This window comes from Musca autumnalis, unplaced genomic scaffold, assembly GCF_047663935.1.
Source record: "Musca autumnalis isolate F117 unplaced genomic scaffold, ASM4766393v1 scaffold_4, whole genome shotgun sequence".
Classification (NCBI taxonomy): domain Eukaryota; kingdom Metazoa; phylum Arthropoda; class Insecta; order Diptera; family Muscidae; genus Musca; species Musca autumnalis.
The window spans coordinates 135194124-135215214 of NW_027411977.1; the positions used below are offsets into that span (position 1 = coordinate 135194124).

At 36.9% G+C, this 21091-nt stretch overlaps 2 protein-coding genes across 7 annotated transcripts in view; one reads left to right on the plus strand and one right to left on the minus strand.

Annotated features, from left to right (window-relative positions):
- The window catches only part of LOC141402717 (uncharacterized), a 38050-nt gene extending 22201 nt beyond the window's left edge, over positions 1-15849 (minus strand). Inside the window, exons 1-2 of one of the 5 annotated variants that reach the window (XR_012412702.1) lie at positions 15731-15849; positions 394-903 (exon numbers count right to left, since the gene is read on the minus strand). Coding sequence is in view for 2 of the 5 variants with exons in the window: in XM_073984580.1 (XP_073840681.1) it covers positions 7045-7959 (915 nt within the window). In the remaining 3 variants the exon portion in view is untranslated. Of the gene's footprint in view, positions 1-393; positions 904-6426; positions 8317-15471; positions 15566-15730 lie in introns of those variants that run through there. The other 4 variants (XR_012412701.1, XM_073984579.1, XR_012412703.1 and 1 more) reach the window with 4 other exon arrangements.
- The window catches only part of Argk1 (Arginine kinase 1), a 119463-nt gene continuing 114189 nt past the window's right edge, over positions 15818-21091 (plus strand). The window contains exons 1-2 of one of the 2 annotated variants that reach the window (XM_073984530.1): positions 15818-16051; positions 16219-16451. The gene's annotated coding sequence lies outside the window, so the exon portion shown is untranslated. The remainder of the gene's footprint in view (positions 16052-16218; positions 16452-21091) is intronic. The other variant, XM_073984572.1, reaches the window with a different exon arrangement.

Here is a 21091-nt window from a genome sequence, read left to right on the forward strand (position 1 = left end):
ATCCAATGACCTCATTTGATTCCAACACATCAAGAAAAAAGGGTGTGGACAACGATTTTAGTCGTCAGAAGTTTCTGTAAAAGTGTTCAAAAACCTTGTTTTGGAGGTGTCTTAATCAAGCCACTGTAAAAAACCCAACACATGGTCGTATGTCAAACTGTCCTGTAGTACGATTCTCTAACTCACTTTTGAGTTACCGACAAATGTCGGTAAAATGAAAACGCAAAATTATGAATGAAGAGCTCAAATAAAAGTTGACAACACTGTTGCTGTCGGTAAAACTTATAACGAGTGGTTTTACCAAAGGCTGAGGTTAGCTCAGCGGCTGCCAGGGTCGACTCAAGGACCCACAAACCTTAAGTAAGATGAGACACGATGGAACTGTGCTTCAGAGTTTTATTTATATAATTTCGTTAACATAAGTTTCAGATAGTATGGAGATTAGTTGATGTTGTAGTATATGTTGGTAAAGTTGGGTAACAGCCTCGGTTGGAATCGCTTCGAATCGGTCGGTATAAAATAGGTGGTAATCGGCGGATACAAGATGGGGTTGGTCGTTGACAGTAGGTTGATAACACTCGGCTCGGCAATAGTGAAATCGGCAATCTTCTGATCGTCAGCCCTCTCTCGGCATTACTCGGGTTGGCAATGGGTCGTTAGTTCCCGTTGTTGGGGTATCGCAAGGCTCGGTATTATTCGGATTGCTGTCGGATAGGTAGTCTTCGGGTGTTGAGTTTGGCTCGGTAGTCTTCGGGTGTTAGGCTCGGCTCGGTAGTCTTCGGGTGTTAAGTTCGGCTCTGTAGTCTTCGAGTGTTAAGTTCGGCTCTGTAGTCTTCGGGTGTTGAGTTCGGCTCGGTAGTCTTCGGGTGTTGAATTCGGTTCATTCCTATTCGGATTGCTGTTCTGTAAAGAAAAGAGTCGGATATAGCTAGACAACGGAGCGAACGAACTGCAGAGAGCGAACCAGTCGCAAGGAGCGAACGGATCGTCAGGGCGAACGAATCGGCAGGAGCGAACGAATCGACAGGAACGAACAAATCGACAGGAGCGAACGAATCGACAGGAGCGAACGAATCGGCTGGAGCGAACAAATCGCAAGGAGCGAACGTATCGACAGGAGCGAACAAATCGCAAGGAGCGAACGGATCGACAGGAGCGAACGAATCGGCAGGAGCGAACAAATCGCAAGGAGCGAACGGATCGACAGGAGCGAACCAATCGACAGGAGCGAACGAATCGACAAGAGCGAACGAATCGGCAGGAGCAAACAAATCGCAAGGAGCGAACGGATCGACAGGAGCGAACGAATCGGCAGGAGCGAACAAATCGGAAGTAGCGATCGGATCGACAGGAGCGAACGAATCGACAGGAGCGGACGAATCGACAGGAGCGAACAAATCGCAAGGAGCGAACGGATCGCAGGGCCGACGGCTGTTGCTAGGTTTGGTTCAACTGACTGCGGACAATGCCACACGTCTTATCTTGTACTTCGTTCAACGCCAGCACTCGACCAATTCAGTGACGAAAACTAAACATCTTATCCATCTGGGTTTACGGAGTGAATGAGAATTATTTGTAAGGCGAGACAACCAGGAAATACACTGAAGTTTAAATAATGTATGAATGGAGTTGTAATTATGCATGAAGTTGGGATTATGCCTGCACTGGTAAGGTAGTTTTGTATTGATACTGGATGTAATATCAGAGAGGCGGTTTTGCAATGTAGCGGTCAGGTTACAAACTTTACGACTACTTTCTTTTGGTCGCTGACTTACCGAAAAATTTCGTTAATTACCGAATTTATAAGCATTTTAATTTTAACGATTTTTGTCGGTAACTCAAAAAATGTGTTAGAGAATCGCACTACTGAGAACGCTTAGGCTAAAAACTATCAGACTTTCCAATAAAATGTAAAAGGACGCATGGCGACACTACGTGTTGCCTACAACAGAAGGTTTTCTAGAGCCCTTCGTACCATATATTATATTCGAACTTGACCTGCTTATGGAAATAATACACAGAAGCGTTCGTAAACTTGATTGAAGCGCAAAGATTTTGAGGTTTTGCGGAGTAGATACCTGAGTGAATAGACTGACAGCGTCCATCTTGGAACTTAATCTAATTTTGGGCGTAATTTCATTCGATAGTTAACGTACCAACTCCAACGTAGACAGGAACAATTTTTTAATTTTGTGTGGTTGTACAACAAAGACCGATATATTCTATAGTTGAACCGGAAAAAATAGTTCAATGTAGCCATATGAAGAACGCTATTGCTTTTGGTGAAAATCGGTTCAGATTTGGATATAGCTCCCATATATAAAATCGCCCGATTTCACGTAATTGCTTCGCAAAACACGCTATATATGTCCGATTTCAATAAAATTTATGTGTGACTAAATTCAGTAAAGAAATAAACGTGCTGAATTACATCGAAATCGGCCTAGATTTGGATATAGGTCCCATATATATTTTCGCCCGATTTCACGCATTATCTGCACCAAACACTCTATATGTGTCCGATTTCGATGAAATTTGGAACGTGTGACTAAATTCGGTCAAGAAATAAATATGCCAAATTATATCGTAATAGGCCTAGATTTGGATATAGCTCCCATATATTTTTTCGCCAGATTTCAAGTATTTGCTGCACCAAACACTCTATATGTCAGATTTCGATGAAATTTGGAATGTGTGACTAAATTCAGACTAGAAATAAATGTGCCAAATCATATCGATATCGGTCCAGGTTTGGATATAGCTCCCATATATATTTTACGTATTCACAGTGGTGTAGGGTATCATACAGTCGGCCCCGACCGAGTTTTTTGTTTTCCGATTTTTGGACTAACGGGTTCAGAGATTTTGCGCCTAGAAAAAGTCGAATTCTCAAACAATTTGGAGTAGATAACTCACGAACGGATCAACCGATTCGGTCTAAAATTTGGCGGTCGTAACATTTAGTCCAAGACTAAGATCGAGTTCGAAGATGGGCCATATCGGTCCACTCTTTTGGATACCTCCTTACAAAAGTTAAAAAATTTTCCCCATTATGGTGCGCAATATAATTTTGTCTATACTTTGCACATCGTAATATTTCTACCAGACATAGAACAGCTTCGAATATTCACTATATCGGTTTTGGAACCCCTCCCCCCCCCCCAAATTTCCGAAAAGTTCAGTTTAACACCTGCTCTCAAATCTCTTTGATTTTTTTGTAACGGCGTATGCTGTAAAAAATCTCCATGGCCACCATGTGTAGTGGCTGGTGCGCAAGACAACTTTCGACCTGGGTACTGCATTGCACAGTGGTCCCACTTGTATGGGAAGGTGCGACAAAAATATTTATAATCGTCGGATCAATCTGATTTTTTCAGTATATGCTAAAAATAAGTAAAAAATACTGTAGCAAAAAATCATCAATATGGGTCCAGTTTTTCCTATAGCCCCCATGTAGAGGTACCTCCCGATTTCAGGTATTTTGAAGATTTTATCAACATTTTCGGCCAGAATTGGTTGTAATTTGTCATTTGGAGTACTCAATTATCAAAAACCTTCTGCGCCAAACATTGTGGTCCTAGGTCCATGTTTCGGTATAGCCCTCATATTACCTACCGATTTCAGGTATTTCGAAGATTTTATCAACATTTTCGACCCGAATTGGTTTTAATTTGCCATTTGAAGTTCTCAATGATCAAAAACCTTCTGCGCCAAAAACTGTGGTCTTAGGTCGGTATAGCCATCATATTACGGTACCTCCCTATTTCAGTTATTTTGAGGTTTTTATCTACATTTTCGGTTCGAATTGGTTGTAATTTGCTATTTGGAGTTCTTAGTGGTTAAAAAACGTCTCCGAATGGTATCGTGGACAGGAAACAAATTATTCCACTTGAGGTCAGAATATTTCATGGTAAGGGATATAATAAAGTTCAATGCAATGTCACACACGGAAATGCAAATATATGCAGCTGGAACCAATTTTTTTGTAAACTTGACACTATTTCGAACATTCTTTAAAAAATTTGTAGAGTGGCGAAAGATGGCGAAGTTAGTAAAACTTAACTTCAATTTTTAGGACTTGGAAAAAAATCCACAAAAAGTATTATAAAAATTGTGATTTCCAGCACATTTTATGGGAATAATGTGTAAAAAATTTATGTAAAAGTTATTAGAAAACCTTGTACTAAAATTCCATTTCGAAAAAAATAATTTTATCCTGCCAATTTTGAGTTACTTGCCTTGTAAGAGGTCACAACCTTACTGATGTTTTTAAAGTTTTTAAGAGATCATACGTAAATGTCAACTTCTTCTGTTTTGTTTTGTTAAATACCGTTATAAATTGCTGATATCGATTTTTCGATTTTTGTCGCAGGTTGGGACCAGTGTGCATTGGTCCAAACTTTGCATATCGGTTCACTCCCTTAAGAACAGCTCCCTTCAGTACCGCTCCCTCTGTACGGCCGTCTGTCTGTCTGGTTGGTTGGATCGCACGATAACTCTCCAACGGAGTAATCGGGCAAGTCCATATTTCCTGAGATAATGACTAAAAGCTGTAAAAATCAGGTCCACACGAATAAAATGACTGATGAGCACGGAAACATACAAAATGAATATCCGATTTGACCGAAACTTTGTACATCCGAAAATTTCACCTAAATGTACGTTAACCTCTCAGTACGTCTGCAAGGGTTGCTCGATTACTTTCCGGTTTAATGATGAAAACGCGAATATTTATCATCTACAATAGTAGTCGCTGTAAACTAATTGTTGAAGCACTTTTTCCACTCCGATTGAGACACCTCCAAGACATGGTTTTGAACGCTTCAACAACATCTTTTGTGCACGAAAATCGTTGACCACGCCTTCTTTCTTTTCTTTCAAATGAAGTCATTGAGTGCCAAGTAAGGGCTGTACCGCGGATGACCCATCAATTCCACGTATTGTCCGGTCAAAAAGGCGCTGATTTGAATCGGTGTGTGAGAGCTCGCATTCTCATGGTGTACAATGATTCGTCTTCTCTTGTTCGTATTTCATAAAAGACTTCAGGCAAACAAATTGTAGTGTTCCACTCAGAATTAACCGTCCTATCTTCCGCAAACCGTATAGTATCCACATGGTGTGTTTAGCCGAAGAAACAGGCGACCATTTGCTTCGAAGTGTTTTTTCTACAAAAAACTTTCGTTGGCTCGCCTTCGAAGACCCCCACGGTCGATTGCTGTTTCGTTTCGGGCTCATACGCATAGATCCAAGATTCGTCGTCTGTGACGATCTTATAAACATCGTTTGAAGCACCGCGATCGTTTTTATTCACAATTTCTTTGCACCAATCCAGAAAACCCGATTTTTGCGGACAGGTGTTCATGCAATATCAAATATGGATGCCTACTGTTCGGATGTAAAAATGGCTATATACCACATGCGTATCATAGGTCTGTAGCGATTTTTACCTCGGAACAGTTTACATCCCTGCTTAAACATTGGTTTTTGTACGTCAAAAATCACCACAAGTGGCGGGAAAACTACCAACATGGCATCCCTGATATCAAATGTTAGTTGGTGAAAGAAATGCCCAATGATGTCTCTATGGCAATATTGTATTAACCGTTCTCGCACGGCTTAATATTTTCTGGCACAACGACTGTTTTTTGACGACCCTCACGAACTTCGTTTTTTGGCGAGTGTCGGCCACGATTTAATTCATTAAACCTGTTTTTCATAGTGCTATAGGATGGTCAATTATCTATATACAAAGATTTAATTTGATCGATGCACTCTTGCCGTGGTGAACCACGTCGAAAGTTGTCAAAAATGATCGGACGAAAATGTTCACAAGTAAATTCCATTTTTTTGCAAAGTGATTTTTTTCAAGACCCTGTGAACAACACAACACATGGCCGTATGTCAAACTGTCCTAAGTACGTTTAGGCTAAAAACTGTCAAACAAAAATGATCTTAAGCAAATTTTTTTAAAAATTCTCGTAAATGCTTGAGAAGATCTTTACAATATGCCAAATTGCACTGCCTCTTTATATAAAGGTTATTCCAAAAACGAGAATATATGATGACGATGTCTAGTAAAAATATTTGTAGTCCCTGCAAAATGCACAATTCGAGCAAGTTCAATTGCAATAAGTGCCTAAAATATTCGAAAAACCCTCAAATTGAGCTGTACCTCCTGTATGGGGCTATTAGGGTTATGTTTTTTTTACAACGTCGTAAAAGAATCCGCAAAAAAAGCTTTTGAAGTTTTTATTTTTCAGAACATTTGACAAATTTTTAAAGTCACTATAAACAGATACATATTTCACTGAAAACAAGGTATGGGGGGGCACACGAAATAACCAAAATGACATAACCGTTTGCTTCTCACTAATTTTATAATCGTATTATAACATATATATCATTTAATATTATATATTACTTTACATCATATAACACAAACGATTTGCGCGGAACCTTTTTTAAAATTTAAATGTATTGCAAAAAATTTCCGATCATCAAACTTAAGTGTTAGGATGCAGGAGAGAAAAACACAAGAACACTTTTACACTTTCACACTGGTGGTTTATTCACAACTGATGATCTTTCTACAGTGGGTACAGGTACTTATATGAATACACCTTACAACATATTCAGGTATGTAAATATTTGCATTGGTACATTCCCAATACTCCTCCTCAATGAAAATATTTACATTTCCTTTTTACCTCCACAGTTGACATACAACTTACATTGACATACAATGTTTTGTTAAATATAGACACACTATAAATTATCTTACATTCTAGTATATACATATTTACATAATTAATTAATTTTATATTATCAACTATTTACATCTACAGTCGAATTAAATCTTTTTATCGCCGTTTATCATACATATTCTGGATTTTCATCAAAAGGCTTCACACTCTTCGTAAGGCTTCACAAGTTCGTAGCGTGTTCGCATTTTCTGTGGCCTGTATGGAACTATGTTTTCTTCGTTTTCACTTTCGTTGGCTGACTCATAATCGCTCTCATCCTTCTGTTCTTCAACAATCTGGCTCACATTGGATTTCCTCTCCTTACTCGCATCATAGCCGCGCCGATTGCTGATTTTCTTCGGGCTGTAAAAAAAAAATTTCCTTGTTTTCTGGCAAACATAACAGTTTTTCCTCTTTCCAAAATTCTTGCGCCTCTATTCTCAAACCTTACTGTTGCCTTTTCTGCGATCTTGCCCACAGACATAAAATTGCACTGCATCTCAGGTACATACAGCACGTCGTTCAGCATGATGTCACAATCTGCCAGCCACACACTGCCTTTGCCTCTAGCAACGATTTTCTTTTCGCCAACCAAATCGATCTTTTCTGTGTGCTCTGCAGATTCCTTGAACAAGCTTCTGTCGCCACACATATGACTTGATGCTCCGCTGTCGACGCACCACACGCTGGAGTTCAACACGCTCTTCTTGTTCGACGATTCTAGCACTGCATATGAATGTGTGTGTTTTTCTTCGCTGGTCTTTCCCTTTTCTCTGCACTGTGCGGCAACATGTCCTCGGCGACCGCAATTGTAACACTTCACATTGCCTTTGTTGTTACCTGAGCGTCTGTTGCCATTGTTGTTGTACTCACGCTTGCTTGTGCGCTCACCGCCGTTGCTTTTACCTTTTGCACCTCTGTCTCTACATTGTGCGGCGTAATGTCCAGAACGTCCACAATTGAAGCAGTTGAAGTTGCGATGATTTTTCTGCTTACTGGTACCTGCGTCGTTATTTCTGCCCTTGTTGCTTCTTCTTGTGTGTGCCATAAAAATCTGAACATCGTCATCTCCTTGTGCGCTGTTGTTGTTGACTTTTCGACGATCGCATTCTTCACCCAATTTGATCTTCAGGGTACTTAACTTTGGCAGCTCATCTCTCGCTTCTAGCGCAACAACTAGATTTTCATATGATGTTGGCAGGCTCGCTAACAGCATTATCACATATAGCTCCTCCTGTAGAGCTATTCCCGTTTCCGCCAATTTTTCAACTATCGCCACAAACTTGCAAATTTACTCCTGTCCATCTTCATTTTCTGCCATGCGCATCTGGATCAGTTGCTTGAAGAGGGTCACTTTTCTTACCGGTCCCTTTGGCCGATGTACCTCTTTCAACGCTTCCCAAGTCTCCTTCGCTGTTGTGCAGTTCTTGATGTGAGCAATCTGCACCGGTGTTGCACTCAAGATGATGGTTGCTGTAGCCTTCTCATCCTTAGTTTTCCATGCGGCAACTTCACTGGAATTCTTCTCATTTGGAACAGGCTTCTCCATCTCACCATTGACCACCGACCACAAGTCTTGATGAACCAGGACACTTCTCACTTGTAAACTCCATGAGTCATAGTTGGTATCATCCAATTTCGCAATGTTGTAGAAGGAATTCATTTTCCTTGCTTTTCACTTTCACAGCTGCGCACTTTAATATTTCACAATGTAATTACTGCTCACTGCTTGTTGATTTTCGTGTTGTCACTGTATGCACACACACTTTTATTTCTGCCTGGGTCCATAACCTGTTAGAATGCACAATTGGAGATGAGGACACAAGAACACTTTTACACTTTCACACTGGTGGTTTATTCACAACTGATGATCTTTCTACAGTGGGTACAGGTACTTATATGTATACACCTTACAACATATTCAGGTATGTAAATATTTGCATTGGTACATTCCCAATATTAAGTCTAAACGAGAAAATTAATAAAAATCATTAAAAATTATCTTCGCGCTAACGGGCAACATTTCAAAAAATAAAAAAACAGGCTGAGCCCGGCTGGGATTTGAACCCACGTCCTTGAAAACATATTAAAAAATGTTATCACGGCGTGTTAGCGTTTAAAGCCAAACTCATAACTTCGAAGGTAGCGCAAAATAGCGTTTGTCATGAAGAAATACATTTTCAACGGCCAAATATCCGTTAATGTATAAAAATACATTTGCATTTGAAAAACGAAAAGTTCTAGGAGAGAGAAGCCATTCGACAGTCAATACATCTGAAGAGCTGCTTAACCAACAGCGAAACCAGGTAACGTAATTTGGTGACTGTGTGGGTTAGAGTCCTTGGCTTTCTTTTTTCACTTGCAAAAAATTTCCGATCCGCTTAACTCTAAACGAGAAAATTAATAGAAATAACAGTTATTTTAGTCATTAATAGGCAAAAGGCAATTCATTAGTGCAACAGGAAATAATTTTTTGAAAAAACATTTTTATACCCTCCACCATAGTATAGAGGGTATATTAAGTTTGTTTTTCCGTTTGTAACGCATTGAAATACTCATTTGCGACCCTATAAAGTATATATATTCTTGATCAGGGTAAAATTCTGAGTCGATCTGTGCACGTCCGTCCGTCCGTCCGTCCGTCCGTCTGTGGTAATCACTCTAGCATCCACAAAAATGGAGATAGAACGATGATGGGCTACATCGGTCCACGTTTTGGTATAGCCCCCATATAACGGTACCCCCCGATTTACGGTATTTTGACGTTTTTAACTAAATTTTCCGACCGATGTAGCTATAATTTGACATTTTGGGTTCTTAAGTGTCAATAAACTTATATAACAAAAGTTGTGGACATAGGTCCACGTTTTGGTATAGCCCCCATATAACGGTACCCCCCGATTTACGGTATTTTGCCGTTTTTAGCTACATTTTCAAACCGATTTAGCTATAATTTGACATTTAGGGCTCTTAAGCGTCACTAATCTTATATAACAAAACTTGTGGACATAGGTCCACGTTTTGATATAGCCCCCATATAACGGTACCCCCGATTTACGGTATTTTGAGGTTTTTAGCTACATTTTCAGACCGATTTATCAATAATGTGACATTTAGGGTTCTTATCTGTCAATAAACTTATATAACAAAAGTTGTGGACATATGTCCACGTTTTGGTATAGCCCCTATATAACGGTACCCCCGATTTACGGTATTTTGACGTTTTTAGCTACATGTTCAGACCGATTTAGCTATAAATTGACACTTAGGGTTCCTAAGTGTCAGTAAACTTATATAAGAAAACTAGTGGTCGTGGATCAATGTTTTGGAATAGCCCCCATATAACGTAACCGCCCGATTTCAGGTATTTTGACGATTTAAGTCGCATTTCTAGACCGAATTAGCTATAATTTGATATTTAGGGGTTCTTTTTGAAAAAATTATGAACATAGGTACATGTTTTGGTATATACGGTACCTTCTGATTTTCGGTATTTTGAGATTTTTACCTACAAGTTTTAACCGAATTAGCTGTAATTTGAACATTTGAAGTTCTTAGTGGTCACCACACCTCTCCACCAAAATTGTCTGAAATTTTGGGAAAATGCGTCTTTTGTTTGCAGGCAGGTCAATTTCGATGATGGTATTTTACGTTTTTAGCTACATTTTCAGACCTATGTAGCTATAATTTGACATTTAGGGTTCTTAAATGTCAATAAACTTATATAACAAAACTTGTGGACATAGGTCCACGTTTTGGTATAGCCCCCATATAACGGTGCCCCCGATTTACGGTATTTTGACGTTTTTAGCTACATTTTCAGGTCGATTAAGCTATAATTTGACATTATATTCGAAATAATTATGAACGTAGGTCCATGTTTTGGTATAGCCCCAAAACAAACCTCCCGATTTTCCGTACCTTAACTTTATTTTTTGGATGAACTTTCTGTAATTTGAAATTTAAAAGCCAACAAAAATTCTGCAACAAAAATTGTTCATTTAAGTTCATATTTTCGTATAGCCCACATACCACCGAACTAGCTGTTAATGACATTTGAAGTTCCCACGTTATGCACCGATTTTCGGTATTTTGAGGATTCTAGCTACAATTTTTAACCGAATTAGGAGTTATTTGACATTAAAGGCTCCCATCAAAAACTGTCAACATAGGTCCATGTTTTATTATAACCCCTATATAACGGTACCTCCCAATTTCTCGCCCACCAAAAATTGTCAACATACATAGTTAGATATAGGCACCATAAAAAAGGGCCTCCCGAATGAAGCATTTTATGTACATTATCTGACATTTTAACGTACCCACTTAAAGTTGGGGACAGAATAATTTATGGTGGAGGGTATGAAAAGTTCGGCCCGGCCGAACTTAACGCTTTTTTACTTGTTCTTATTTCATAGATTTTTTCAAAAAAAATTTTCAAAGTGATTTGTACGGAACCTTTTTTATAATAAAATGGAATGATTTCTATTTTAGGCATTAATAGGACAAATTTCCTTTATTCGCACTACAGGAAATCATTTTTGAGAAAAAATGTCAAAAAGTCATAACCCTAGGGGCTATACCAAAACATTTACCTACATCGAAATTTTTTTGCAAAATGAATTATTACACGCAGGGAAGAAACGGCCTCTAACATATGTCCCAAACACATATTGCAGCAAACATATATATGTTTGCAACAGCCCCAAACATAACATATGTTTGGGTTCTGCAAACAAATATATGTTTGGGTGCAAACAAATGTTTGTTTGGGTCCAAATAAAAATATGTTTGGGTGCAAACTAATATATGTTTGCGTGCAAACAAATAGTTGTTTGTGTTCAAACAAATATTTGTTTGGATGAAATATAAATACAAACCCAAAAGCCACAGAATACATACATATACACATTTATAAATGGTGGTGGGTTTTCTTTTATTAGAAATAACAAGCACAAGAGCAACAACAGACGCTTAGGTACATCCAAATTCTAAATACAAGAAATAGTGTCACACTTTTAGAAAGAAAAACAAATAAAAGCTATTAATTGTAAAATATAGAAACATCGGGGAACGCTTCTCCTCACACGCAAAAAAAAAATCGGCCTCTCTAACATATGTCCCAAACATATTTTGCAGCAAACATATTTATGTTTGCAACAGTCCCAAACATAATATATGTTTGGGTCTGCAAACATAGATATGTTTGGGTGGAAACAAATATATGTTTGGGTGCAAACATATATATGTTTGGGTGCAAAGATATTTATGTTTGGGTGCAAAGATATATATGTTTGGGTGCAAACAAAGATATGTTTGGGTGTAAACAATTTTATGTTTGGGTGCAAACATTTTATATGTTTGGGTGCAAAAAAATACAAACCCAAAAGGCACAAAAAAAACAAACACATGCACCAGTGGGCGCTTACTGAGAGCAGGGGAGCGTAAAATTCAATGTAAAACACTTTAAAATGTGTGCTCACTTGCTCTCAGTAAGAGCTCACTGGCTATCTCTATAGTATACACACAAATGTTGAGGTTGTATATTGAAAGGCAAAAGAACAACAAACACATAGGTACATACAAAATTCCAAAGAAATACATAACACACTTTAATAAAAGAAAAACTGATTGAAATAATTTGTAGTCACACTTTTAAAAAGGAAAAATATATAGAAACGTAGTTGAACGCTTCTCCTTAGTTGTGAAATAAAACAAATTGTCCTCTTAGTTGAAATCATCAGCGGGGAATCGGCATCTAGAATCAAATGATTATGTAATGTAATAAATAAATATGGATATGCCATATTTCAAATATACATAAGTATGTATGTAATTACCAATATTAAATGCGATTTCTTCCATGTATAATAAAATAATTCCATTCAACTTTCCGATTCAATTATAAAATGTATTGGGCATTTAATTTACTAAAAATACAATTTCTTTAAGAAAACACAAAACACTGATTTATTCACTCACTTTACCGTCTTGACTCTACAAAGGCAACTAAAACACTGAAGAAAGAAACAAAATATAATTCATATCATTTCTTCTTTTCTTCTTCGTTGGTTAACAACAACAAAACAAGAAACACACGAGTTTGACACATACATACATGCCACCAAAGCCCCCTTCTTCGCTTCTACGTCTTCTATTATACAATACACACAACTCTTTATTATAAAGCAGCATTCCACAGCCGCGAGAGCACTGTTATTACTCTCGTTGACAAACATCCTCTCTCCACCCATGAAAAAAATGTTCTAACATAAAAAGTATGTTTTACCCAAACATATCAAATTGAGATATGCTACAAAATGTTGCAAACATATATTTGTTTGGACCCAAACATATTATGTTTGGATCCAAACATATATTTGTTTGCAACCGGTCCCAAACATATATTTGTTTGGATCCAAACATATTTCTAACATAAATTTTTCTGCGTGCAGTTGTAAAATAAAACACATTCTCCTCAAAATTGAAATCGTCAACGGGAAATCTGCATCTGGAATCAAATGATTATATAATGTAATAATTAGACACATCCATATTTCAAATATATGATAAAACCAAAAATGTTTTGCAATAGATCAATTCGGGTTTCACCCTTTCAGAATTCCCGAACTGTTAACATATTCTGTATGACCGATGTAGTGTTTTAAAAGGGATCCCATAATGTCGACCATTAACATTAATTTACGTGGAAGCTGTGTTGGCATCATTGTAGAAAATGGTTTGAAACCAACAAGTTTTTTTTTATGTACGCTTCCGATTTCTGGCTTAACCTTACATTTCAAAGATCTATCCCCAAAGAAAGACCCAAAGAATACTCCATGGAAAATTTTACACTAGTATATGATTTTTCGATCTGTCCATTGCATCCACCGTAAATTGATGCTGACATTTTGAAGCCGGATTTTTGGGGTTTTTTTAATCTTTTAATAATCCGGACGCGCAAAAGGATTATATTCAAAACTGATTATAGGATTATAGAACTCGTAATTTTACGTCGTTTGATGTGTATCTCATGAGTGGACTCCATACAGAGTCCTAGTAATTGGAGTCCAAAGTCGAAAATTGGAAACGTAAATTTTCTAAAAAAAACTATTTTTTGCGTGCAAAATTTACAAAGGTTATTCAATTTCCTTTGAACCCCGCGTGAATTTAGTTTTTTTTACGCGACGGATCTAACGAACCCTTCCGCGTTCGGATCCATCCACTAAAACGGTGGATATAGATACCTTGAAAACAGAAAAATATGCAAAAATGTATTTGACAAATTCGCGATTTTCTTTGAACATTTTTGCATATATGGAATTCTTTATGCACGACTATAATATTTGCGAAAAAAGCATGTCATAAATAACAGAGATACGCGAGTAATATGGGTCTTTAACCAAAAATATAATGTGGAGGCACATCCGCGGTTCTTGAAGAATCTATTTGAAATAGGTGCATATTGACGTATATTTAAAAAGTGCTACTGAAATCGGATGTGCATCAAAATCGTATGCACATTAAGCGACTTTTACCCACTCTAAAGTTTTTTTGCATTGTGTGATGCAACTGACGGCACTCTTTGGCCGCTAAGTGAAACATCGAAATATGCATAGATGAAGATATTGATTCGCTGTATCCAAAAGCGTAAGCAAACCAACAGATTTTTTCAATGACAGTAAACATTTAAGCTTTCGCGATGGTAAACCATATTTCTAGATGAAGTTTTAGCAGTATACATTAATTATTGTAATATTTTTTAGAATTTTTCGAATCGAACCAAAAATATATTTGGAATCTTCTTATAGTTTATTTTGGCTCGAGGTCAGGTGAAAATAAAAACATTTGGAATAATATTTTAACAATAAATGTTTTCTCTTTTGGTAATTTCGGTATGGAATGCGATTTATTCTCATAAAAGTAAATAAGACATTTTTAAATATTTTCACTTTAAATGAGAATAAAAACAGCTATAACTTTTGCGCGAACGGATATGAAACCAAAAATTTTTTTCTTAACCTCTTATTCATTTTCTTATTTGCAGAAAAATTAAAAAAATGTGTCAAGATTCTAAAAATATATAAAATCGGGAGATACCCTTATATAGGAGCTACATTAAAACGTTGGCCTAACTTTACAATTTTTGGCTATATAATAGTTTAACCAATAATTGAACATATTAGAAAATATTATCTTAATTAAATAAGAAATTTAGATAAAATCGTAAAAATACCTTATATATTTTATGGTACCCATTTGATTTTTCTCATCTTGAACACTGTAGTTTCAGAATCCGCAAAAACTTCCCCGGGGTAAGCTCCGTTCATTTAAAGTTGGTTCAAGATCACCGTGTGTGCCTTGGAAAAAAAACCTCTCCCATCCCTTAATATGCGCCAAAAGCGTGTTCCGTTATATTGATTGGGACGTAAATATTCGAAAAACATTAAGATTATACCACCCAAATTCTCCCCTGAATTAATCTGCTTCTTTTGAGATCTCACCCCACTGCGCGGCTTCTGGCAACACGCAGTGTTGTCTGGGCCAGATACTTTTATAGTTCCCCTCGTACTCGGTAATCCGAAATATTCGATAATTCGGGCGCTGCCAAAACATGTGGAATTTGGATTATCTGTATACTGTATTTTTTCGGATTATCTGTATACTGTATTTTTTTCCAGTTGCCTTCTTGGCATTTAACACTTTTTTGGGTCATTTATTTCCTTACCAAAAGTCCCGCGGCGTATGAGTAACAATGCCAACAATGCATCATTTTGAGATGCACACCAAGAAAACATACGCCACCACAGACTGTTTATTTAAAGCTTAGTTCTATAGTAAAACTATCCATACAAATAAGCAAATAAGCTTAAGTGGTTTTCACACAAGAATAACAAACGTAAATAGAGAATCCACTTTAAGAGATGCCTTTTCAAACCGTTAGAGAGAGAGGGCAAAACATAACGAAGTAAAGAGAAGGAACCCACCTTTAAACAGAGAGTAAAAATAATTTTACCCACATACAGGGAGAGAGAACAATTAAATTTGTCATTACATTTCGTTGCCGTTGTTGTTGGTTTTTGTTTTCGTTTTGCCAGACACCGGGGGTAACTCACAATTTATCCACTCGTGATTCAGTTGTGAAAAGAGAACGAAATTCAGTGGTGTTCTTCTTGTTGTGTGCTTTACCAAAAGGAATACATCTAAGAAATAAATATTTCAAATTTTGATTGTGATTCCGATTGAATTGAATTCTAATAAAAAACTACAGTTTCATTCAATTGAGAAGTTTTAAATAAATTTAATTGGTAATTAAATTGGAATTCATGTTAAAGAAAATATACAAAAATAAATTCATTCTTCTTTCGTTCCATTGCTGCTGCTGCTGCCACAAAAAAATCAACCAAACCAACGTTGACGATGACGACAACTTTTATTGTGCGCTGTGCTGCTGCTCCCACCATTGTAACCACAGAATTATTTAGAACAACAAACCCCTAGTAGCTTTTTCTAACCCAAAGGCAACGTCAAAGTGCAATAAACTGAAGTTAACTCTTGAAAGTATTTTTAAGACCATTAAGACCACTGACACACCGAAATAGAGGCCTGTAAACGATTTTTTCACTAAAAACGAAACAATCTTAACGCAACACCTAAAGTAACAAAACTAAAAGACTTATCAGCAACAAAACAAAAAAGAACCGAAAGGTGAGTAAGATTTTTGGTGTTTTTTTGCAACACAAAAAAAAACAATTTACAGTTGAGAGTGTACCTCTAATTCGCAATGTTCCATGAAGTGAATAAATTTATTAAATGTTTTTCCCTTTTTGTGGTGGCCAGTGCTAGTTTTATGTACACCAAAGGATGACATAACGGGACCTTTTTTAGGTCAGCTTATGAAGCACATACACACAAATGCTTGCCTTTGGCATAAAACGTGCTACAGTGTTTGTGAATTAACACCGTGATACACGACATGACCTTGTTTTCTTTTAAGATTTTCCATTAAAATTGAAAACAAGTTTTTTTTTTTTGTTTTTATTTTTTGTTAATTTCACATGTGCCGGTGATCTGTTTCTTCTCTCTAAAATCTATCTACGTACAAATATGACGAAACGTTTATGCAAGCGAGAATGGGCCATTCATTCTCTTCATGGCCATTCAATGAATTCGTTAGAAAAATCATAGAAATATTTTTAAACCATCATTTTGACATTTGTCCGTATACACCTTCGTAACGTATGAGTAATAATTATAATATTTGTATCTGTTTTGTGTATGTGTTTGCATATACATACATACATGTGTGTGTGTGTTTTTTGCACATGTTATTTTTTTGCCGACACATTAGACCGGTTCCATACAATAAGTTATGAATTTGTTTAGACAAACAACAATATTCACTTTCTCTCAACGAAGAGTGCTACTCTAGCAATCAGATGAAGTATTTAATCCGGAACTGACCATTTAATAAACAAGTGAGAAAGTATCAGTCAGCTGAGCCGACAGAGATATACCCTAATCTTCGGACCAAAAGAAAAGAATCAAACACAATACTTCTGACACCTAAAGGGTTTCTTTGGATTCTTGGAGAAGTTCTCCAGAAGGATGGATATGCCCTGGGAAATACATAACATGTTGCAAAAAATTTAAAAATGAACCCAGACAAGTCCTAAATAGGGTGTTATCCGGTTATCCGGTTTTGAGTTACTTAAAAGAGTGAGTGGTCCAGTGTAGTAAATATTCGGATGTAATTCGAGGCTGTAAGAAATAATACGATGTACAACGGTTGGATCAAATCAGTTTCTCAATTCGAGGGTTATCTTAGGTACTACCCAATTTAGTTGGTACCGGCAGGCTTTTTTGTAGATTTTGGCCATTATCTCAGGAAGTATGGACTTGTCCCCGAATTTTTTGTGGGAAGTACCCAAAGGAGGAACCGATATAGTCCATATTCCAACCTGATGCATGACTAGATAAAATAATACCATATGCAAAGTTTGGACCAATGAGTGGTGCCGTCAAGAATTCTTTGAGCTTTTAGGCCATTATCTCAGGAAGTATGGACTTGCCCTCGAAAATAATTATTATCGTAAAGGGAGTCGCTAGGACAACCTGCTGAATTTTGTTTCAAAACGATCCGAGAGGAGCTCTTAAACTTCTTTTTTCCGAATTTTGTGTGGGAGGTACCCGAAGGAATGGATCGATATAGTCCATATTTTACCATATGCAAAGTTATGACAAGTTCGTTGACTCCCTTTGAGATTTATCGTGCGCAACATTTTAGCGAAATTTTTTGAATTTTTGTGGCACATCTTCGAACTTAAATAAAGTTTGGACAAAATATTACGAATTATTGGACCCGATTGCTTTCTTCATTCGGGGGTTATCGTGTGTACCAGCTAGCCAGCCTGATAGACGGACGGATATTGCTCAATTCACTTCAAATTGTCTGAAAAAGATTTCGTCCAAACATACTTGAGGTCTAAGCTCATTATTTCAATGAGACACATTTTTGGCCGTATCAAAATGTGTATACCCTCTTTAGCCTAAAGGCTGAGGGTATAAATATGTAGAAAAGCATTAAGTTCGGCCGGGCCGAGCTTTCGTGCCCTCTACTATGAACTATTCCGAACTAATATGGCATAACTAGTTTTCTTTTTGCCGGGTGCCACCGTGGTGCAATGGTATGCACGCCGCCTTGCACACAGAAGGTCGGGGGTTCGATTCCCCGGCCAGGCAACATCAAGCATTTTTCAACGGTGGCAAAATACCCTTCAGTAATGTTGGCGACATTTCCTGAGTATTTCAGCCTTGAAAAACTTCTCCACAAGTGGTGTCTTAAGACACGCCGTTAGGACTCGGCGATAAACAGTAGGTCCCATATCATTGAGCTAAATATGAATCGGGGTGCACTCATTGATATGAGAGAAGTCTCCCTTGTCCCGTATGGGATGTTGTGGAACAATGCTGTTTTTTTGTAGTTTTCTTTTTGTTATGAAAGTACCAATGACCACAACTTTACATGAGGGCTATACCAAGATAGGGACCTATGTTCACAATTTGCGGCAGATACATTTTTTGACCTCTAGAAATCCTAAATTCCAAATGATAGTTCTGTCTGAAAATGTGGTTAAAAACGTCCAAAAACCTCAGATAGGGAGGTACCGTTATATGGGGGCTACACTAAAACATGGTCCTATGTCCACAATTTTTAGTAGAAAAATTTCTTAACCTCTAGGAACACTGCATGCCAAATTATAGCTAAATCGGTCTGAAAATGTGGCCAAAAATTATAGCAAATTCGGTCCGAATACCTGAAATCGGGCGGTTTCGTTATATGAAGGCTATACCAAAATAGGGACCTATGTCTTCAATTTTCGGTAGAAAAGTTTTTCTTTAGGAACTCTAAATACCAAATTATATCTACTTCGATTTGAAAATGTGGCAAAAGAGCGTAAAAATACCTCAGTTTTGGGATTCCCTAACGAATTTTCTGGTTACCGACAAATATCGTTAAAATTAAAATGCTTATAATTTCGGTACTTAACGTAGTTTGTCGGTAAGTTAACAACCAAAATAAAGTTGTCGTTAAATCCTACCGATTGCAACAGTGTTACCAACTTTTATTCATATTTTTCTTTCATAATTTTGCGTTTTAATTTTACCGATTTTTGTCGGTAACCAAAAAATGCGTTAGAGAATCCCACTACAGATCGGGAGGGAGGTAGCGTTATAGCAGGGCTATACCAAAACTTGGATCTATGTACACAATTTTTTGGTAGATACATTTCTTGACCTCTAGGAACCCTGAAATCGAGCGGTTACATTATATGGAGGCTACACCAACATATGGACCTATGTTCACAATTTTTTGGTGCATAAGTTTCTTGACCTCTAGGAATCCTAAATGCCAAATTATAGTATCGCTTCGGGCGGTATCGAAGTATTCCGGGATACATACGAACACGAACTAGGACCGCCTGTCTGAACGTATCAAACGATTTGGTCCAAACTAAGCAACTCGTAATATTTTGTCCAAATTTAGATCAAGTGAGAAGATGGCTCACATCGATCCAATCCTTCGGATACCCACACAAGTTAAAAATTTTTGATCAAAAGTGTGCGCACGATAACTCTCGGAGGGGGGTCACCGATTTTATTAAATATAATATTTCATTCAGACATAGTTTCTGTTCGAATATAGACTATATCGGTCCACTCCTTCGGGCACCTCCCACACATTATTTATATATTTTTTTCGCAAAAGTACAGTTTAAAGACATATTTTGTATCGTTTTGATTTTTTTTTTTGCGGCGGGTTGTCCTTGTCGCTCTTAATATGGCAGTACGTGTTTTGGTACTGCTCTTTCAAATATCGAACAATTTCGCGGAGATGCATTTTTATACCCTTAGCCTTTAAGTTAACAAGGATATATCACGAATATTGTCAATTATTTCATATTCCATTTCCAAAAAATTGATAAATTTTTTTCGCGCTACATCAACGATTTTTGATATGTAGGTTAAGAAAAAAATTCCCAGTACGAATCTGGTCGCGAGCCAATTTTTGGTTGTTGCGGACAAAAGTTATGGCGGTTTTATTTCGGCTTTTAAAAAAGAAAATATTATAAAAACGCTAATTATTTTAATGAGCACAATTGTTACAAAAAAGTTCTCTCGAAGTGACTTCAGCGAGTAGATTGCATAATACCTGCAAAATGTTACACAGAACTCGCGGTATGTACATAAAATTGATAAATTATTCAATATAAGTAAACTTTTTTCAAAATTAAGGCCCATTTAGTGGTCATAAAATTACATAAAAATTTGTTGTGGATCAAAACTTCACGGTGAATCAAATGAGACTACAATCATACAGATTGGTGTTTTAGTTTCGATGTTACAGCCAAAATAAGCACATATTTTGGTCAAAAAAATTATTTTTTGTTTGAAAAAATATTATGCATTATGTAATAGAAAATATTGGAAAAATCTATAGGAATACTTCCTTCATTTTGCTTAAATCTCCCAATAAAATAGACGGATTTTGCTTTATTGACATTCATATTAAAGCTTTCCTATTAGGGAAGGTAATTGGGTTGATGAGGATATATCTCAAAGCATATGAAATTGAAACAAAGGGTCAAATAAACCATTTTAATTTATATGCGTTTTAAAATACGTGTAAGTCGCGTAATTATCAAAATCATTTTGTCCGCATGTGATTTTCATGTACAGCAAGATCATATCTTTTAATTTAAATATATTTTTCGAAATTTACATTGGAGGCTAAGATGTAGCATCGGCTGCATCCTAGCATTAAAAAACCTATAAAATATCGCTAA